Here is a 17,115-nt window from a genome sequence, read left to right as displayed (position 1 = left end):
CTCCACGCCCACTGAATTAAGCAACTGGACCTCAGCCTTTATTTCAACCTTCAACCCGTTAATGAAAGCACTTTCCAGGACCTCCTCTGAGACGCTTCGTAATGGCGATGCGAGCTGCTCAAATTGCCAACGGTAGTCCTGAACGGTGGTGGTCTGTCGGAGGGCCAAAAACTTGGCGCAGAGGGTCCCGTCCTGTGATGAATGGAACTGTCGTAGTAGTCGGAGTTTCAACTCCTCCCAATTCTCAACGGGTCTGCGTCGATCTTCCCATTGGTACCAGGCCAAAGCTTTTCCCTCCAGGCACACAGTAGCTGCCTCTTTCTTCTCTTCCTCTGTCATCCGATTAATGGTGAAGTAACGTTCCACACGGAAGACCCATCCATATGGGTCTTGACCATCAAACACAAGCATGTCAAGTTGATGTACCCGCGGATCCCAATGCCACCCAGTTTTGGTAGCTCCCCCGCTGCTCTGAATTTTCTCCGAACTTGCCTGAGTCTCCCCAGTACTTGGTGAAAAGGTCAGTTGGTTGGTGGCAATCCCTTTTTCCTTCCTGTCTCGTTCCTGGCTGTCCCAAGACCGGAGCATGAAATCAAGTTTTTCCATCAATTTGCAACGTAGTTGATGAATTTCGGTCCTCATAGTCGCCATTCCTGTTTGAATTGCAAGATGATTGTCCGCCACTTGTTGTTCCAGCACTACAACTCGATCGGTGAGGGTCATGATGCTCTGATACCAATTTGATAGGGGTGATCGTGATTGTGCAATAGAAGGTGTTGGAGAAAGAAATGAACAGAATTCTTTTGGGATTTTCTCTGAATTTATTCAATATGAAAGGTAAACTGGGAATTACAAATGAACTGGAATAAACCAGCACTTCGAGAGCTGGGAATTCTCCACTACAAAAATTAGTAAATTCTCGATACCTTTACCATTCTTCCACACCCTTACATATAACCCTTCCCGTAACTAATCTAACTAACTTGCTAACAAATTCAAAACACCTTATTATGACATAATAAGTGGGCCCCAAATTAATATCTAAAAGATTTTGTGCCCGTTGACATTTTAGGTCACTCCTTGGTGCAATTGTTTCTCTCCTTGCGTCTAGTGTAGGTGAATCTGATCGGGGGCTTATCAGAAGTGTATTATTAGTTTAAGCCAGAAAGAAACAACGTGAAATTGCAAGGAATCACCATGAGGTTGAGTTGGCTAAATTTAGAAGTATGAAGTATAAAGCTTATTAGTTGATTAGTCATCTTCGCCATCACATGTACACAATATTTAATCACACGTCCAACGTACATAAGACTGTAAAGAAACATAATGGAGTCATTTAATCCATTGTCATAACTGTCCCAATTAGGTGGTCGTGAACTCTCTCATTCATTGTCCAATGTATTAAAATGTAACATAACTCTATTCAACAATGAATTAGAAGTATCTAAGCTATTAATGATTACAATTAATAATAAATATCATAATTAGATACACCGAACAGTGCTACAAATTGCTATTATACTTCTTTAGTGCTACTTACCTGATTTCGTAAACAGAAAATACCTAACAAAAATGGGTTAAAAATCTACTCACGCGGCACGCGGGACATCTTGACATAGCAAAGCAAAGAGGATTGCTCTTGCATGTACCGTCTACCAAATATGGATAGTTAGGAAAGGGAAAACCTTTGAGGATCCACAACCGCACATGGATAGCATTATTCAAAGGATAGACATGCGTGTACAAAGTAACGTTTACATTGCATCATTATGTTTTGATTTAGTTTGAAACTTTAGCGATTGGTTTTTAATTTTGTAATCGTTGATATATCTTTTGATATTAGTTGCTCGGGGATGCCTGATGTAATTGTACTCATCTTATGATCAATATATTCACATTAATTGATTAAAAAAAAAAGGGGGGAAAAAAAAGACAAATTTAATTTCTTACTTCCCAAATAATTAAATAAAAACACAACCGTCAATCCCAAGACACTGTAAAATTTAGAAGAATGATACATGCCATGTATGTTTATATAAACGACAAGTATCTGTCATATTCAATCGTGCTCATATTTCAATACAAAGCTAATATCAGTGTCGTAATCAATCGTCTTCTCATCTTTTAATGCTAAGCCTAGTAGAGAATTAAGAAAGCACGAGTACAAAATTGACACACACCAAGAAATTCACAACCCAGCTTCAAATATTCAATTCTTCCATTGATCTCAAAGGCAAAGATTCATCAAAAAATGCGTTCTTAAGTAACAAAAACAACGATCTAAGAACACTATGTAGGGTACAAAAGATCCAACCACAAGTCCAAATCAACCCATACGTCTCTATTATCACGATTAAGTGGAAATAAAGCAATACAACAAGCAGAGATATCACCGGGATAAGATCTCCCATCAATCCTATGTATTTACGTAGTCCTCAAATCTGATAGGAGTGTGTCATCATTGGCCATTGGACACTGATGATGTCTTCTTTGATCTTCGGCTTGAATAGATCTTGGAATAAATGGTTTTCGTTCTGAAAGCCAGCAAAACATCAAGACCAAACCCAATAATGCATGCAATTGCCATAACCACAAACACTAGCCGGTAACAGTGGGCACCTAGACATGTGTTCCCGCCTCCAGCTGTGCGTGTAGCTTGGGAATCATATAAGAAGCCAGCGAGCAATCCAGAGAAGAGGAACGATCCCAGAGGAAGATTAAGGATTAGAATATTGTAAATGAGACCATAATATTTGAGGCCAAAGAGTTCGGAGGCAGTAGGAACTGAGACAGCTATCCGAACTCCATAACATATCCCAACCACTATGGAACCAACATATAGCGATCCCGGCATAGCAATGGCCATTATGACATATCCCACTGCCATTAGAATCTGTGAAGCTGCATTCCATATTGGCCTCGGTGTTCCGGCCCTCCTGAGGATAAGAAAAGAAAAGCAAGGTAATCAATTGGAATCGCCAAATAAGTGCCTTGATATAATCGATATTCCCGGGACATACCGACCAAAAACTCATTGAACTCCAACATGGTTGCAAGTCATGTTAAACATATTTGAGTATGATACGTTGCATAAGCCAATGAAATATATTTATTTCACAATCAAGCATGATGCCAAGAAGATCGCTGGATGCAACCGGACCAGCCAACAGGACAGGTTACCACTTGCACAACCATTCAATAAAGGGGAAAAAAAAGGCTTCTAAGATGTTTTTCCATCAAATACAAAGATAAGAAAACAGGGACGTATCATGCTGGTTTCCTCAGCAAGAATATTACAGTTCATATTTCAAACATATTAATGAATCACGTATAAGACCATGGTCAGCCAATTATTACTTTTGCTAATTATAGATTCACACGAGTTAAAAAGTGCTTCTTTTGGGACTCCATAGCATCCACGATGTTGATATCCCACTTAACCTATTGAAAACAGCAAGAATATGCAATTGTGAGTAAGAAAGAGTTGGATATGTGGTCCGTTCCAATATTAATCCCGAATTTCGTGTTAAATTTCCAGGCAAAAAAGCGGTAGGAAGAAAAGTCTCCTGGAATGGGTTAAACAACGATTGAATCACAAGAAAAAGAGCCATGTAAAAGGCGCCAGCCGACCATGTTGACCTAAAAACTTCTTAAAGCATTTTTTATGTGCATTTATTATAATTTTCTATTTCACCTACACACTTGGACTTTTAATTGCATAAATAAAATTTAAGCAGAAACAGATCTAATGAGGAGAATCCCAATCAAAATACGGGCATCCGTATCCTTATTTAAACACTTTTCTTCACCCAAAATCTCATGAGCCCCACAGTTTTCCCCTTCAAGCAATTAAAAAGCCAAATTTGTCCCAGGTATAGCTTTCAATTCAATCTTTAAAGAAAAGCATCAGCTGATTAGAAGAAAAGTAATCAAACAACTTTTTAACATATATTTTTCTAATGTTTTCAAAAAAATTTAAGATCTGTATACATACATATCATAAGAAATTGCATTGGATATATCACAAGACTAGTAATTTAGTAGTTTTTGCTTCAAGCATTGGCAAAGTTGAAAAGAAGATCACAACATGCCAAGATCAAAAAGTAAATCAATGTGCATAATGAGTCTCATAAAGTATATTCTATCCACATGATGCATGCACACAATCATTAAGAAAAGCAAAAGAATAATTACTGAATCAAGAAGTAATTAACTTACTTAATGAAGTACTCAGAAACCCATCCTGAAAGAATGCGGCCGAAGAATCCCCAGATGCTAGTTAGCGACACGAACATGGAAACATCGGTGTACCCAAGTGCCAACCCCATTTGTCCCATGTTATTCATAACTGTTAGGCCTGTTCCAACTCCACAAAGAAACGACACGAACAAAATCCAGAAATCCAATGTTTTCAAGGCCTCGATTATTGTGTGTTCTTCGCCAAGAACCGGCCTCCTCTTTTCGATGAACTCCGTTACTTCCACGTTTTTCTCCACCTCCACCACGGGTTCTTTTACTTCTTTGGTTAGTAATGGCACAGTTACATTGCGTTCAATATCCATGGTTTTAGAATCAGAACAGGGTCTAATGAAATCCTTTAACGCGAGGTAAATCGGAATTGATATAGGGGAAGCTAAAAGAACCAAAAGCACTGCAGCAAAAATTTGGGAAAATAGGCGGCCATGAGCCCCTGTAACGTCGTATGCCAATAGATAAAGTGCGATAACTACAGCAAGAACGTTAATTACACCGAAATATTTTGTATCGTCATTTTCTTCCGCCGAGGTGGACGAAGGTGGGATTTCACGGAGGAAAACAATGGCAGTGAGGCAAACCACAAAAGGTACTACTGTAAGCATGACTAGAAACTTAGCCGGATCATCGGCGAACAAAGCCGAGCAGATGTCAGTGAAAATTGCGGTGCTTAAACCGACATAACCTTTTAAAATCCCGGAAACTGGGCCTCTGTTTCTCCTAAAATTCCTAATACACGTGACCAGAATTGCTGTATTCATCCACGTCGTGCTGTTTCCTCCCATACACATGAATATACACATCTGCCCAAATTCAGATACATTTATTAGTATGGCTCACACTTCACAGCAGAAAATAGAACTTAAAATTCGATAAACTTACAGCCCAGTAGGGAAGGGGTTGGATGCGGCGGCTAACGACGAGCCATTGAACGCCGTAACCAATAAACCCTTCAATTGAGCCGATGAGGAGAATGATGGAGGTTGGGAGACGGTCGGAGGCGATTCCGGCGAGTATTCCAAAGGCTTTTCCGACGTCTTTAGCGACGGAGAGGTTATTGAGCTGGAGTTGAGTAAGGGCCATAAGGGACTTAAGAGCGTCGGAATAATTCGAGAAAGTGTAATTGTTGCCGGAGACAGCTTGAACCCACACTGCAGTAACAAAACCCAGCCATTTTCCGGCGGGGGACGTTGGTGAAAGCATGCCCATTAACAACAAACAGTTGAAGAAAGATGGCGAGATTTTAGAGAGAGAAAATCTTGATCGGTGCTAATGAAGCATATAGCATTGGAAAAACCATTATAATATATAGAAGAAGAAAAATTATAATTAATTTGATCCTCACAACTTGCTACGGCCTACAGGAAATGGCAAAACCATTGATATTTTCTTTGGGAAATTGTAGAATTGGTCCTCAATTAATTATTTAACTAGTAAATTGATCCTATACTTTTACGGTTCTCCTTCACACAAAACCATCTAAATTTCTATTACAATGTCATGTCCACTCGATCGCATCCGGCCACCTTAACCCACCTCGAGCACTGTTATTGTCCTTTTAAACCCAAATTCTAATGCATAAATTGATTGACAGGTAAAACAAATTCAGCAATTATATGAACTAGATTCATTCAATTGCATATAACTCCAAATCAAATCATAGAAGTTGAATTTCAAAATAAATAAATAATATTTTAGACGAGTTAAAATTAATGGGATTTTGAGAAAAATATATTTTGGAATAATAAATTTTGGAAGAATTTTTTATTAAAAAGTAAGGAAAAGTTTTGAATAATATTTCATTGTATGAATGGATAGTTGAAAATGAGTACGTAGAAAAAAAAATTTCAATTAATGGTTGTCAAACACAGGCTTAATTAGGCTATGTTTGAGTCCATTATTTGAAAAAATAAATTTTATAATAGTAATAATATGATTAAAAATGAGTTCGAAAAAGAATAATTGTTTATAGAATGAGGTTCAAAATAAAAGCATCACTCGCTCAAATCTTGAATATATGTCTCCTAATCCAGGGGCTTAATTGCCTTGCATAACCCATTGCATAACACATAACGATATTGACAATCTTTACTCTCTTTTTTATTATTTGTTTATTACTGAATGCAGTTGTCCGCTAGAAATTTATTGGAAGATCGAAGACGACTTGTTTCGAATGTCACAACTTGCTGCTTTTTATATTCGCCAAATTGTTAATATCAAACTTTATTTTACTTTATAAGTAGGCCGACTATTTTGAACAAATATTCTGTGTTCCATTCAATTTATTAATGGTCTGTCCTCTCTGGAATAACACTTTTCTTTTTTTTAATCACGAGTTTATAAAGATCTCTAGGGGATTTCATCATTAACTCTTGACCTATTGTTCTAGGTCACGTTCGGTTTGATAGTGATTTTTTAATTCAAAAATTTGATTTTTTTTATCGTTATTTCATTATTTCAACCATAATTTTTGACTTCTTCTTTCACAGGTGACCACCAATTTTCTTCTAACGTTCAAAAAATCAATTATCAATATCACTATCGAACAGATCCCTAGTAGCATGTTTGTCCTTTTTTCCACAAATAGAAAAGGCACATTAGTCCTCATTATTATTCTTTTATTATAATTACACAATCAATGCCGACTAATAAACCCCGTCTAAAAATTATTAAAGTCTCTCGCAGGTCCAACTTAATGCAATTAGATATTACTTTTTTAATTTGACCCGTGCTCAGTCTGGTTGAAATTATAATGAGCTTAATTGAGATACTTCATATATATTATGCCATTAAAAATTTATTTCTAACCATGATCATATTAATATTTAGCAAATAAAATCAAATTTAAAATCATAATAATAAAATCAAATTTAAAATCATAATAATAAATATCCTTAAAAAATACCAAATTTTTAAATTCTATTGCTCACTTAACTTTTAGACCAATTAAATTAATTTTAGAACACCAATTAAAATCTTAAACCTTTGGTTAGTTTCGCGTGCAAGCCACGTTGAAACTACATAACACATAACCATTCTTAGTTAATTGAGGGCGTTTGTTGTTTGTTGTTTGTCGTCAGCAACCGCAATGTGCGTAGGCCACAACTCAAAATAAATATTGAATTTAACTTAAAATTAAATCAAATTTTTATCTATATCAATCAGAGACTTAGTGCATGTTTGGTATTGTTTTTTCAACTCAAAAAATTAATTTTTTGACCAGTATTTCACTATTCAAACCATCATTTTTTATTTCTTCTTTCACAGGTACGACACACTTTTTTCTCCAACGGTCAAAAAATCAATTCTCAAAATCACTACTTTACAAACTCTTAATTCTTATTGGGAAGTGATATGTCTATACAATAGTGTACACACAATATTACAATCCCCTTACATGGAGGGGATCCCACATACAATAAAATATTTGTGGGTCTTCATCTATTTGAAGGGAGTGTAATTCATTGTGTACATCATGAGATGTACATAGAATTATCCATTCTTATTCCAGTTATCATACGGATCACATGTCCGTACGAAAACTTATCAAAATAATTAATATAATTAAAAAATCAACTTTACCTTGAAATATCATTGAGATATTGCTATTCCCATTTTCAAGACACCGTTTTTAATTTAATCAATTGAATTTATCACATTCTTCTATCTAAATTGATGTTCTAGTAGATTTATAAAGAATACCATATTCTTTTGTGGAGATTGAGGGTAACAAATGACCAGATTTGATAGGTGATCAAATTCTGTGACTCCAATTAAGAACATGTTCGATAATGATTATGAGAATTGATTTTTCGACCGTTAGAGAGAAAAGTTGAGACAATTTGTGAATGAAGAAGTCAAAAATGAAAGCTGAAATAGAAAAATAACGGACAAAATATCAATTTTTTTGGGGTGAAAAATCACTAGCAAACGGGGGCTTAATTGCAAAATGAAATTGCTATTCAATTCATCTCAAATCAAACAATTAATGAAAATTTATTTAACAAAACCGAAGGGAGTGACTAAAAGCTTGTACAGTCGGTTACTTCAAAGTCCAAGCCATCCTTCTCCTTTTGAAAGCGTCTAAGCAAACGTGAAAGTTGAAACGTCTCTTCCCAATAATTTTATTAAATTCTTGAATAATTACTTAATCAATCATATAGCTGTTTTGCCTAAGCAAAAATTGGTGGGTCCCATGATCATTTTTTTTCTCCATAATGGTCCCACCTGCGTTGATAAAACGTATCGTACTATAAGCCTGTCTTCTTATCATGTGGTCTTTATTTTTCAAAATAAATTCATCTCGTAAAACGACAATTAATGGTATAGTTAATATACTTGATTAATATCATTTACAAGTACAGCAGACATTGAGGACGATGTCCAACCATATTTGATGGAGATCTTTCAATGTCAAATTGTGATATAGAGATAAAGAGAGTGTTTGTGCTTATCGTCAAATTTCTTTTATCTATTTATGATTATCTTGTTGAATATTTTCTTTCGATTTAATGTGGACTATTATGCCCTTTATAACTCATCAAGAATTTGGTGACACAATTTTACAAGTCTTTGATCTAATGTTACATCTCTTGAACGTGCTATCCTCATAATCAATCACCGTTGATTGATGCTCATTTGTGAAATAAACAGCTTGTTTGAGCCCTATTATTTAAAAAAAAAAACATTCTTTTACAATATTTTGATATCATTTCAACAATATATTTTTCAATAAAATAATATTACATGTAAATTCAAAAAAAATTTCTTATTTTTTAACCACACATTTTTCATCAATACACTATTCAAAAATTCATTTTTTTCCTATAAAATGGGGCTCAAACAAGGGCAAAATTGAGTAACGAATAATAAGTCGAGTTGTTGATCACATGGACTTTCATTTAAAATTCATCAAGTTTTCATTACACATTTTATCAACTTTTATTAAAATCTACTAAATTTTTTATTAAACGAAAAAATTTTGTCGAACAACCCCTTTAGATTACGAAAATAGAGAAAGCAATAAACAATTTTAAAGAAGAAAAATAAAAATAATAGTCACTTTCTGCGACTTGCTTATCAATGTTGGAATAAGTACGGACCATGTATTTTTCGATCTGTAAAATCATACCGTCCATCACCATGGAGAGAGCGGCCCCAAGTTGGGTCGATCATTGATGAACATTAAACGTGCTCAGAAAAATATAAGATATTTTTAAAATCAAGACCATGTGGACCTCTTTTATCCAAGGCGGGCCCCACCTAAATAATAATAAATAGACAAATCTAGCTGGGTATTTGTATAGAAATGAATTTTTGTATTGTTTATGTCAATGTGCATGTTCCATGTTGTGGACCTTTTTTTTCCAAGGCGGGCCCCACCTAAATAATAAGAAATAGACAAATCTAGCTGGGTATTTGTATAGAAATGAATTTTTGTATAGTTTATGTCAATACCTAAATAATAATAAATAGACAAATCTAGCTGGGTATTTGTATAGAAATGAATTCTTGTATTGTTTATGTCAATGTGCATGTTCCATGGTGACCTTTTATAATTTGGACCATGTCCATATCTGCACCCAAAAGGTATATACTCTGCTTGAGCCACAATTTTTTGAAAAAAAAAAAAATATTTTTCAACAGTGTTTGACATTATTTTAATCACATATTTTTTAATAAAATAATATTATACGTAAATTCAAAAAAAATTCTTATTTTTTAACCATACATTTTTCATCATTCTACTATTTCAAAATACATTTTTTTCAAAATAACATGGCTCAAACACACGTATTCACTAAGCAGGCCAATTACATTTCAATTTTGCTTCTTCATTTACTTGGGGTTGGTGGAAGTAATTTTTAATTCAATCCTCTTTGTTATTTAGCGTCGGCCGCAGTTGATCTACAAAGTCAAAAATTATCATGAAAACTTTATATAATTTATCATAATAAGTTTAATGGAGACGCCAACTTGACTTGACTCGACTCGATTCGATTCGACTTAATTCGATTCATAAAAACTTAACCAAAACCATTGCAGAAAGTTGGGACAACTGCAAATTATCCAATGGCTTTTTAGTTGGGCAAAGCTGTGAGTGTCTGTGGGAATAATTCTGCATCTTGTAATTTTCTGTATGAGTCTGACCCTTTCCCACATTGGCCAACTATATGACTTTTGTTTTATCAAATTTAATTGGCTAATTGGGAATCAAATGAGCTTTTACATGCTGTTCCATATTATCATAAAGCAGTGGATTTTAACTCCAAGAAATAGAAAAACAAGAAAACGACAAAAGAATTTCATGCTGTTCCATATTATCATAAAGCAGTGGATTTTAACTCCAAGAAATAGAAAAACAAGAAAACGACAAAAGAATTTCACGTGAAAGTTGAAATCCTTAATCTTCTTATAATATTAATTCTGTACTTTTATTGACTGTACTTAGATTATCTCATTTTGCCTTTTACATAAGTGCTTGTGTGGAAGTCATCACACGTTCTTGGGGAAGAAAAATTCCTATTATATATAACTCACATTCTCGCAAAAATTATATTTCAAATAATTATTGTTTGCATTATGATCATTCTATTTGTCTTTCCTTTTTTTTTCCCATGTTGATGCACAATATAAATATATTGGTTTATTTTTATAAATAATGCTATTTTGCAACTACTCATTATCGTATTCGTTTTACATGACATACAATAGTTAGTAATTTGATATATTATGACGACTGTGATAGTGAGCGACTGCAAATAGTATTATTCTATTTTTTGAACTTATCACTATTATTGATTCATTCATTCTCATTTCTTCAACGAGCAATTGATGGTCCACATTCATGGTTTCAATTTTCAACATTTACATACTGCATTCATGGAGTTTCATTTCACCATCGATTGGAAAGGTAACGGTAGCCAGAACTTGATGGGAGTTTGGCTTAAAAAAGGGGTTTGGTCCCTAAGTTCAACCACCTAAAAATATGCATTATAAATCATCAATTTCAAAGTGTTGAGAATTTAGAAGTGTCATTAATTGTAACAAAAGGAGAGCTTTTGGAACAATATCAATGATTGGAAGGTATGAACACGATCCATGAGTTTTCGATTTTTTCGATCCAATTTGTTTCCACATAATTGTTTTGGATCAACTTTTAGTCTAAATTTTGGTATCAAAGCCACGTAACCTCTGCCTTGGTGTTTTCAAGTAATTTGTAAATACTCAATTTTTTCTGGTAAATTTTTTTTTTTTTTTTTTTTGGAATCAAATTTAGATTTCTCAAAAAAATTCAAATTTCTAGCTTTTGTGTGTTTTTAAACTTGGATTTTGACTTTAAGAGGGTTGAATTTGAGGGGGTCAGAAGTAGGTTGGTTTAGATCTAACTGAAGGAAGAAGGCGACTAAGTTATTTTCAAGGGTTAATATCGGAAAACGTCCCTACTTTTCTTTTTTCCTTTTTCTTTTTGCATTTTCGTCCTTATTTCAACGTTTTATTGCAAAAAATATCTTTTTCATCATTTTTTTTAATATAAAATGATCAAAATACTCTCATATTTAAATAAAACCAAAAATAAAGAAAAATAAAGAATAAATTGCAATTTTACTCATAAATGTTTTAAAAAGTGTAAGTGAGTCCAAATAATTATTAAAATGCCTAATAGTACAAAACGTCCCTATGTTTGGTCTGTAGTGTGAAAAACGGCCCTACATTTCAAATTGATAAAAATGACGTTTTTCGCAATAAAATGTCAAAATAAGGATGAAAATGCAAAAAATAAAAATAAAAAAAAAATTGAAACGTATGGACGTTATTCGTAAAACGTGTAAAAGGTATGGACGTTTTTCGCAAAAAGTGTCAAATGTAGGAATGTTTTGTGCTATTAGATCTTATTAAAATTGAAACCATTGTCAAACCGCTGAACCTCCATACCATTTCCAAATACCATCGCCCAAACTCCGGCAGCACCACCTATTCTGGAGAGATCTATGTCATTTCCAACATACTAATCAACTATACTCATCAGGGCTATTTTCTTCATGGTCTCTTATTCTCCAAATGGGACTGCCACCTCAGAAATGAAAAAACTCCGATCAATCATCGTCCAAACCATCGAACCATCTGTTGATATTTTAAGACCATGAAGAGAAGCGTCCTGGTATGTATAGTCTATTGATGTGTTGGAAATAACATTGATCTCTTCGAAACAGGTGGTGCCGCCGGAGTTTGGGTGATGGTATTTTAGAAATGGTATGGAAATTCGACGATTTGGCAATGGTTTCAATTTTAATAAGTTCTAATAGCACAAAATGTCCCTACGTTTGACAATTCCTATGGAAAACGTCCCTACATTTGACATTTCTTGCGGAAAACGTTCATATGTTTCAATTTTTTTTACATTTTCATCCTTATTTTCATGTTTCATTACGAAAAAGGTCATTTTCATTTATTTGAAACGTAGGAACCTTTTACACACTACAGGCCAAACGTAGGGACTTTTTGTGCTATTAGAACTTTTACTAATTATTTGGACTCACTTGCAATTTTTAAAACATTTAGGAGTAAGATTGCAAATTATTCTTTATTTTTCTTTTCTTTTATTTTCTTTTCTTTTTTTTTGTTTTATTTAAATAGGAGGTATTTTGATCATTTTACATTCAAAAATGATGAAAATGACTTTTTCTGCAACGAAACATTGAAATAATAATGAAAATGCCAAAAAATGAAACGTAGGGACGTTTTCCACAATAAGTGTCAAACGTAGGGACGTTTTGTACTATTAACCCTTATTTTCAAATATACGTGTTTTCCTTTTGCAGTAAAATGTTTTTAATTACTTGGTCATTATTCCATATGGAAAGGCCACTTGAAAATGATGGGTTATCTACTGGGCCATAATTATTGGATTATAATTGCTGAACAAATCAATATGTGAAAATTATATTGATTAAGGATCTCAATTCATAATTAAGAATTACTAATTTTTCTTTCAAAAATTAGATGTAATTAAAATTCTAGTATTAATATAATATTATAAAAAGTATTTTACAAAATCCACCCCACTATCATCTATCCTCCTAAACCCTTATTATTCACGTTCTCCTCTTTCTCTCTCTAATGAATCGACTCTCCCTTACTTCTGTCTTCTCTCACACTCTCTTTTCTCACCAGCCGCTTAACGTCGCACCCACAAACCCAATGACGATAACATAGCATTCAGCGTCCAAGGCAATTTTAGCACGCGACACGGATAACGTAGCATGCCAGAGACGTCAATGAGCAACACTAACAGCAATGTTGTGTGCCCGACTTTGCGCGCTACAATCATCGTCAATATCTGGTGCTACGGAGCTAGATAGTACTGATTAATGTTTGGGGAAAATTCTAAAGCTTCCCAATAAATTAATATCTTCCAACGATGGTGGAGGAGTGTTGCGGGGTTCCACCTACGAGGCCACATATGAATTTAACATAATTTTGGACCTAATTTTTTGGTGCTGCGGTGATGGTGGTAGTGGGCGACGATGGCAACGGTGCTGTGGTTTGTGGGTGTGATGTTTGTAACAAAATATTTGGCTGATTGTGATCAATGAATTGATTTATTTGTAACTAATCAATAATATGTGACCAATTATTTGAGATTGTGACTAATAAATTGAATATTTTGTGATTAATAAATAATGTATAACATATAAATTGTGACCAATAAATAATATATGATATAAAAAATTAGAATTTTGACTTAAAAAATTTGTAATTTATGACCGATAAATAAATTGTGATCTTTAAATTTTTTGATTTGTGATCAAATAATAAATTATGACTTATAAAATTTTTGATTTGTGATATATAAATTTTTTGATTTGTGGTCAAGAAATAATTTGTGACAATATTATAGAATTGTAACTTTAATATATTTAATTAATAAAATATATTGGCAATTATTTATTTCATAAATAAAATTTAATCAATATCTAATTTTGAAGTTTTAAACCTTATTTCTTAGTTTTAAAAGAACTAATATTTAATTTCATAGATACGATTTTTTTTTCAATTAATATTATGAAATGACCTGCAATTGTTAATTGAGCCATGACCTATAGTTTGTATTGGGGCAATTTTATAGAAGTCTTATTGGGCACATCTAATTTTAATTGGGTCGATTTTATATAATTAATTTATTAGGCCAATTTTTTATAGTTTAATTCTTGGGCATTTATTTTATACCTTTGTATACTTTATTTTAGGGTAATTAGCACAAAACATCCCTATCTTTTGATGTTTTTGTGAAAAATGTCCCTACCCTTCATTTTTTGGCGAATTACACCCTCACATTTACCTTTTTTTGCACAAAACGTCATTTTGTCAACTTTCCGTTAAAGTGCTCCGTTAAATCAAAAGGTAATTAGCAAAAAAGGTCCCTACCTTTAAATATTATTGTGCAAAAAGTCCATACCTTTCATTTTTTAGCATAATTAGCACAAAATGTTCCTATCTTTCAATGTTATTGTGCAAAACGTCCATACCTTTCATTTTTAGCATTTTCACCCCTACATTTCGCCTTTCATTGTGCAAAAGGTCCTTTTCATCCATTTTTCAATAAAATGACGATTTTACCCTTTTATTGAAATAAAACAAAAGGAAAAGAAAAAAATAATTAATTAATTGCAATCATAGTCCTAAATCTTTCAAAATATTACAGATAAATCCTAAATTCTCCACTACCGCTACTTTCACAACTCCACCAAGCCACCACCTATAGATCCATATAGCACCACCTTTCGACTACAACACCTATCGGACTCCACCACCACCAGCCTCGCCTCACTCTCCCCAATATCCTGCTCCATAGTATTGGTCACCAATCTGTCCGAAATAACCACATTTATGGTGGTGGAGTCTGGTGGGGATGGTGGCCGAAAGGTGGTGTTATGTGGATTTATAGTTGGCAGCTTGATAGGTTTTGCAAGTGGTGGTGGTTGAAAATTTATGAGTTCTTTGTAATTTTTGAAAAATTTAAGGACTATGATTGCAGTTGGTAATTCATCTTCTATTTTTGTTTTATTTGAATAGGAGGGTAAAATCGTCATTTTGTTGAAAAAATGGATGAGAAAGACCTTTTTCGCAATGAAAGATGAAAGGTAGGGGTGAAAATGCTAAAAAATAAAAGGTAAGAATGTTTTGCACAATAATATTGAAAGGTAGGGACCTTTTGTGCTAATTATGCCAAAAAATGAAAGTTATGGACGTTTTGCACAATAATATTGAAAGGTAGGGACCGTTTGTGCTAATTACCTTTTGATTTAACGGAGCATTTTAACGGGAAGTTGACAGAATGACGTTTTGCACAAAAAAAAGTAAAGGTGAGGGTGTATTCCGCTAAAAAAGAAAGGTAAGGACGTTTTCCACAAAAACATCGAAAGGTAGGGGCGTTTTGTGCTAATTACCCTTTATTTTATTATTATTATTTTTTTGCACATGTTAATTATTTATATTTAGAATAATATATAGAATTTTAGGATGAATTAAGTTATGAAAAGTTATTAATTATGCTCATATTTAGTTTGCATGATTTAATTACGTTTTAAATTGTTTTATAAATTTATGATGCTTATGAGAATATTTTGTGCATAACAATAACATGTTAGTTAATATTGTGCCATTAGATTTATTCTCATATTGAGCTAATCATCTGTGCATAAACTAGTTTAATATCCAGTGATCTACATGGTTTATTTAATTGTTTAGTCACAGCATCTTTAATTAAATAAAATTATATATTAAGTTTAGGATTACATAAAGAGTAAAGATGTTAAATTGTAGTTAATTATACTTAATATAATAAATTTTATTCTACAGGAACTTTTATTATATTTATATAATTAATTAGAATAAAATATCAAATTACCTCATAATTTGCCCACATGAAGTATAAATAAGTATACAATTTGATAGTTTTATTTAAGTTTTACTTTAATAAACTTAAATATGAATTAAGTTCACAATTTGATAATTCTATCATAAGGAATAATTGAATATGCTTGAATTAAAAATTTAGTCCATAAACAATTTTTATATCATTATACTCAATTTTAGCATGATTTACATTGTTAAAACATGCAATCATTCAATTAAACCTCAATTTTAACATAAGCATTTTAATATTATGAAACTTCATAGCATGCTAATTTCTCTGATATTTATTGCGATATTTTCGAATTAAAGGATGACAACTATAAAGTATGGAACGAAAGAATTCTTCTCCATTTAGGGTGGATGGATATTGACTATGCTATTAGGATAGATGAACCCTCTGAAATCACCGATATCAGCACTACAGCAGATATCGCGCTATCTAATCGCCTCAGCGTGATGTTCATAAATACTAAGATTTTTGTTGGTATACATGGTTCTGTTGATCAAATGACAAGGTCCAAGACTTGATAAAAGCCATTGATGATCAATTCATCACTTCAGATAAAGCATAGCAAGCACTCTTATATTGAAGTTCTCATCTTTAAAGCTCACCATTATGAAAGGTGTGCGCAAACACATAATACGGATGAGAGACATTATGGCTCAACTTAAGAAACTTGAGGTTGAGATGTTTGAGTCCTTCATTGTGCATTACATCTTGAAAGATACAAGACGTGGTTCTGTTGATCAAATGACAAGGTCCAAGACTTGATAAAGGCCATTGATGATCAATTCATCACTTCAAATAAAGCATAGCAAGCACCCTTATATTGAAGTTCTCATCTTCAAAGCTCACCAATATGAAAGGTGTGCGCGAACACATTATGCAAATGAAAGACATTATGGCTCAACTTAAGAAACTTGAGATTGAGATGTTTGAAT

The 17,115-nt window shown here is 33.2% G+C and overlaps 1 protein-coding gene across 1 annotated transcript; it reads right to left on the bottom strand.

The window, feature by feature from the left end:
• Nucleotides 1-2,187: 2,187 nt before the first annotated feature.
• Nucleotides 2,188-5,609, bottom strand: LOC111392498 (protein NUCLEAR FUSION DEFECTIVE 4-like). Its single transcript, XM_023017853.1, has 3 exons — nt 5,137-5,609; nt 4,219-5,057; nt 2,188-2,936 (listed from the first exon to the last, which is right to left on the bottom strand). The coding sequence occupies exons 1-3, from the start codon at nt 5,461-5,463 to the stop codon at nt 2,459-2,461; spliced, it is 1,644 nt and encodes a 547-aa protein (XP_022873621.1). The 5' UTR covers nt 5,464-5,609; the 3' UTR covers nt 2,188-2,458.
• Nucleotides 5,610-17,115: the final 11,506 nt, after the last annotated feature.

Source organism: Olea europaea, unplaced genomic scaffold (assembly GCF_002742605.1).
Source record: "Olea europaea var. sylvestris unplaced genomic scaffold, O_europaea_v1 scaffold935, whole genome shotgun sequence".
NCBI lineage: Eukaryota > Viridiplantae > Streptophyta > Magnoliopsida > Lamiales > Oleaceae > Olea > Olea europaea.
This window is presented reverse-complemented; position numbering and strand designations above follow the sequence as displayed.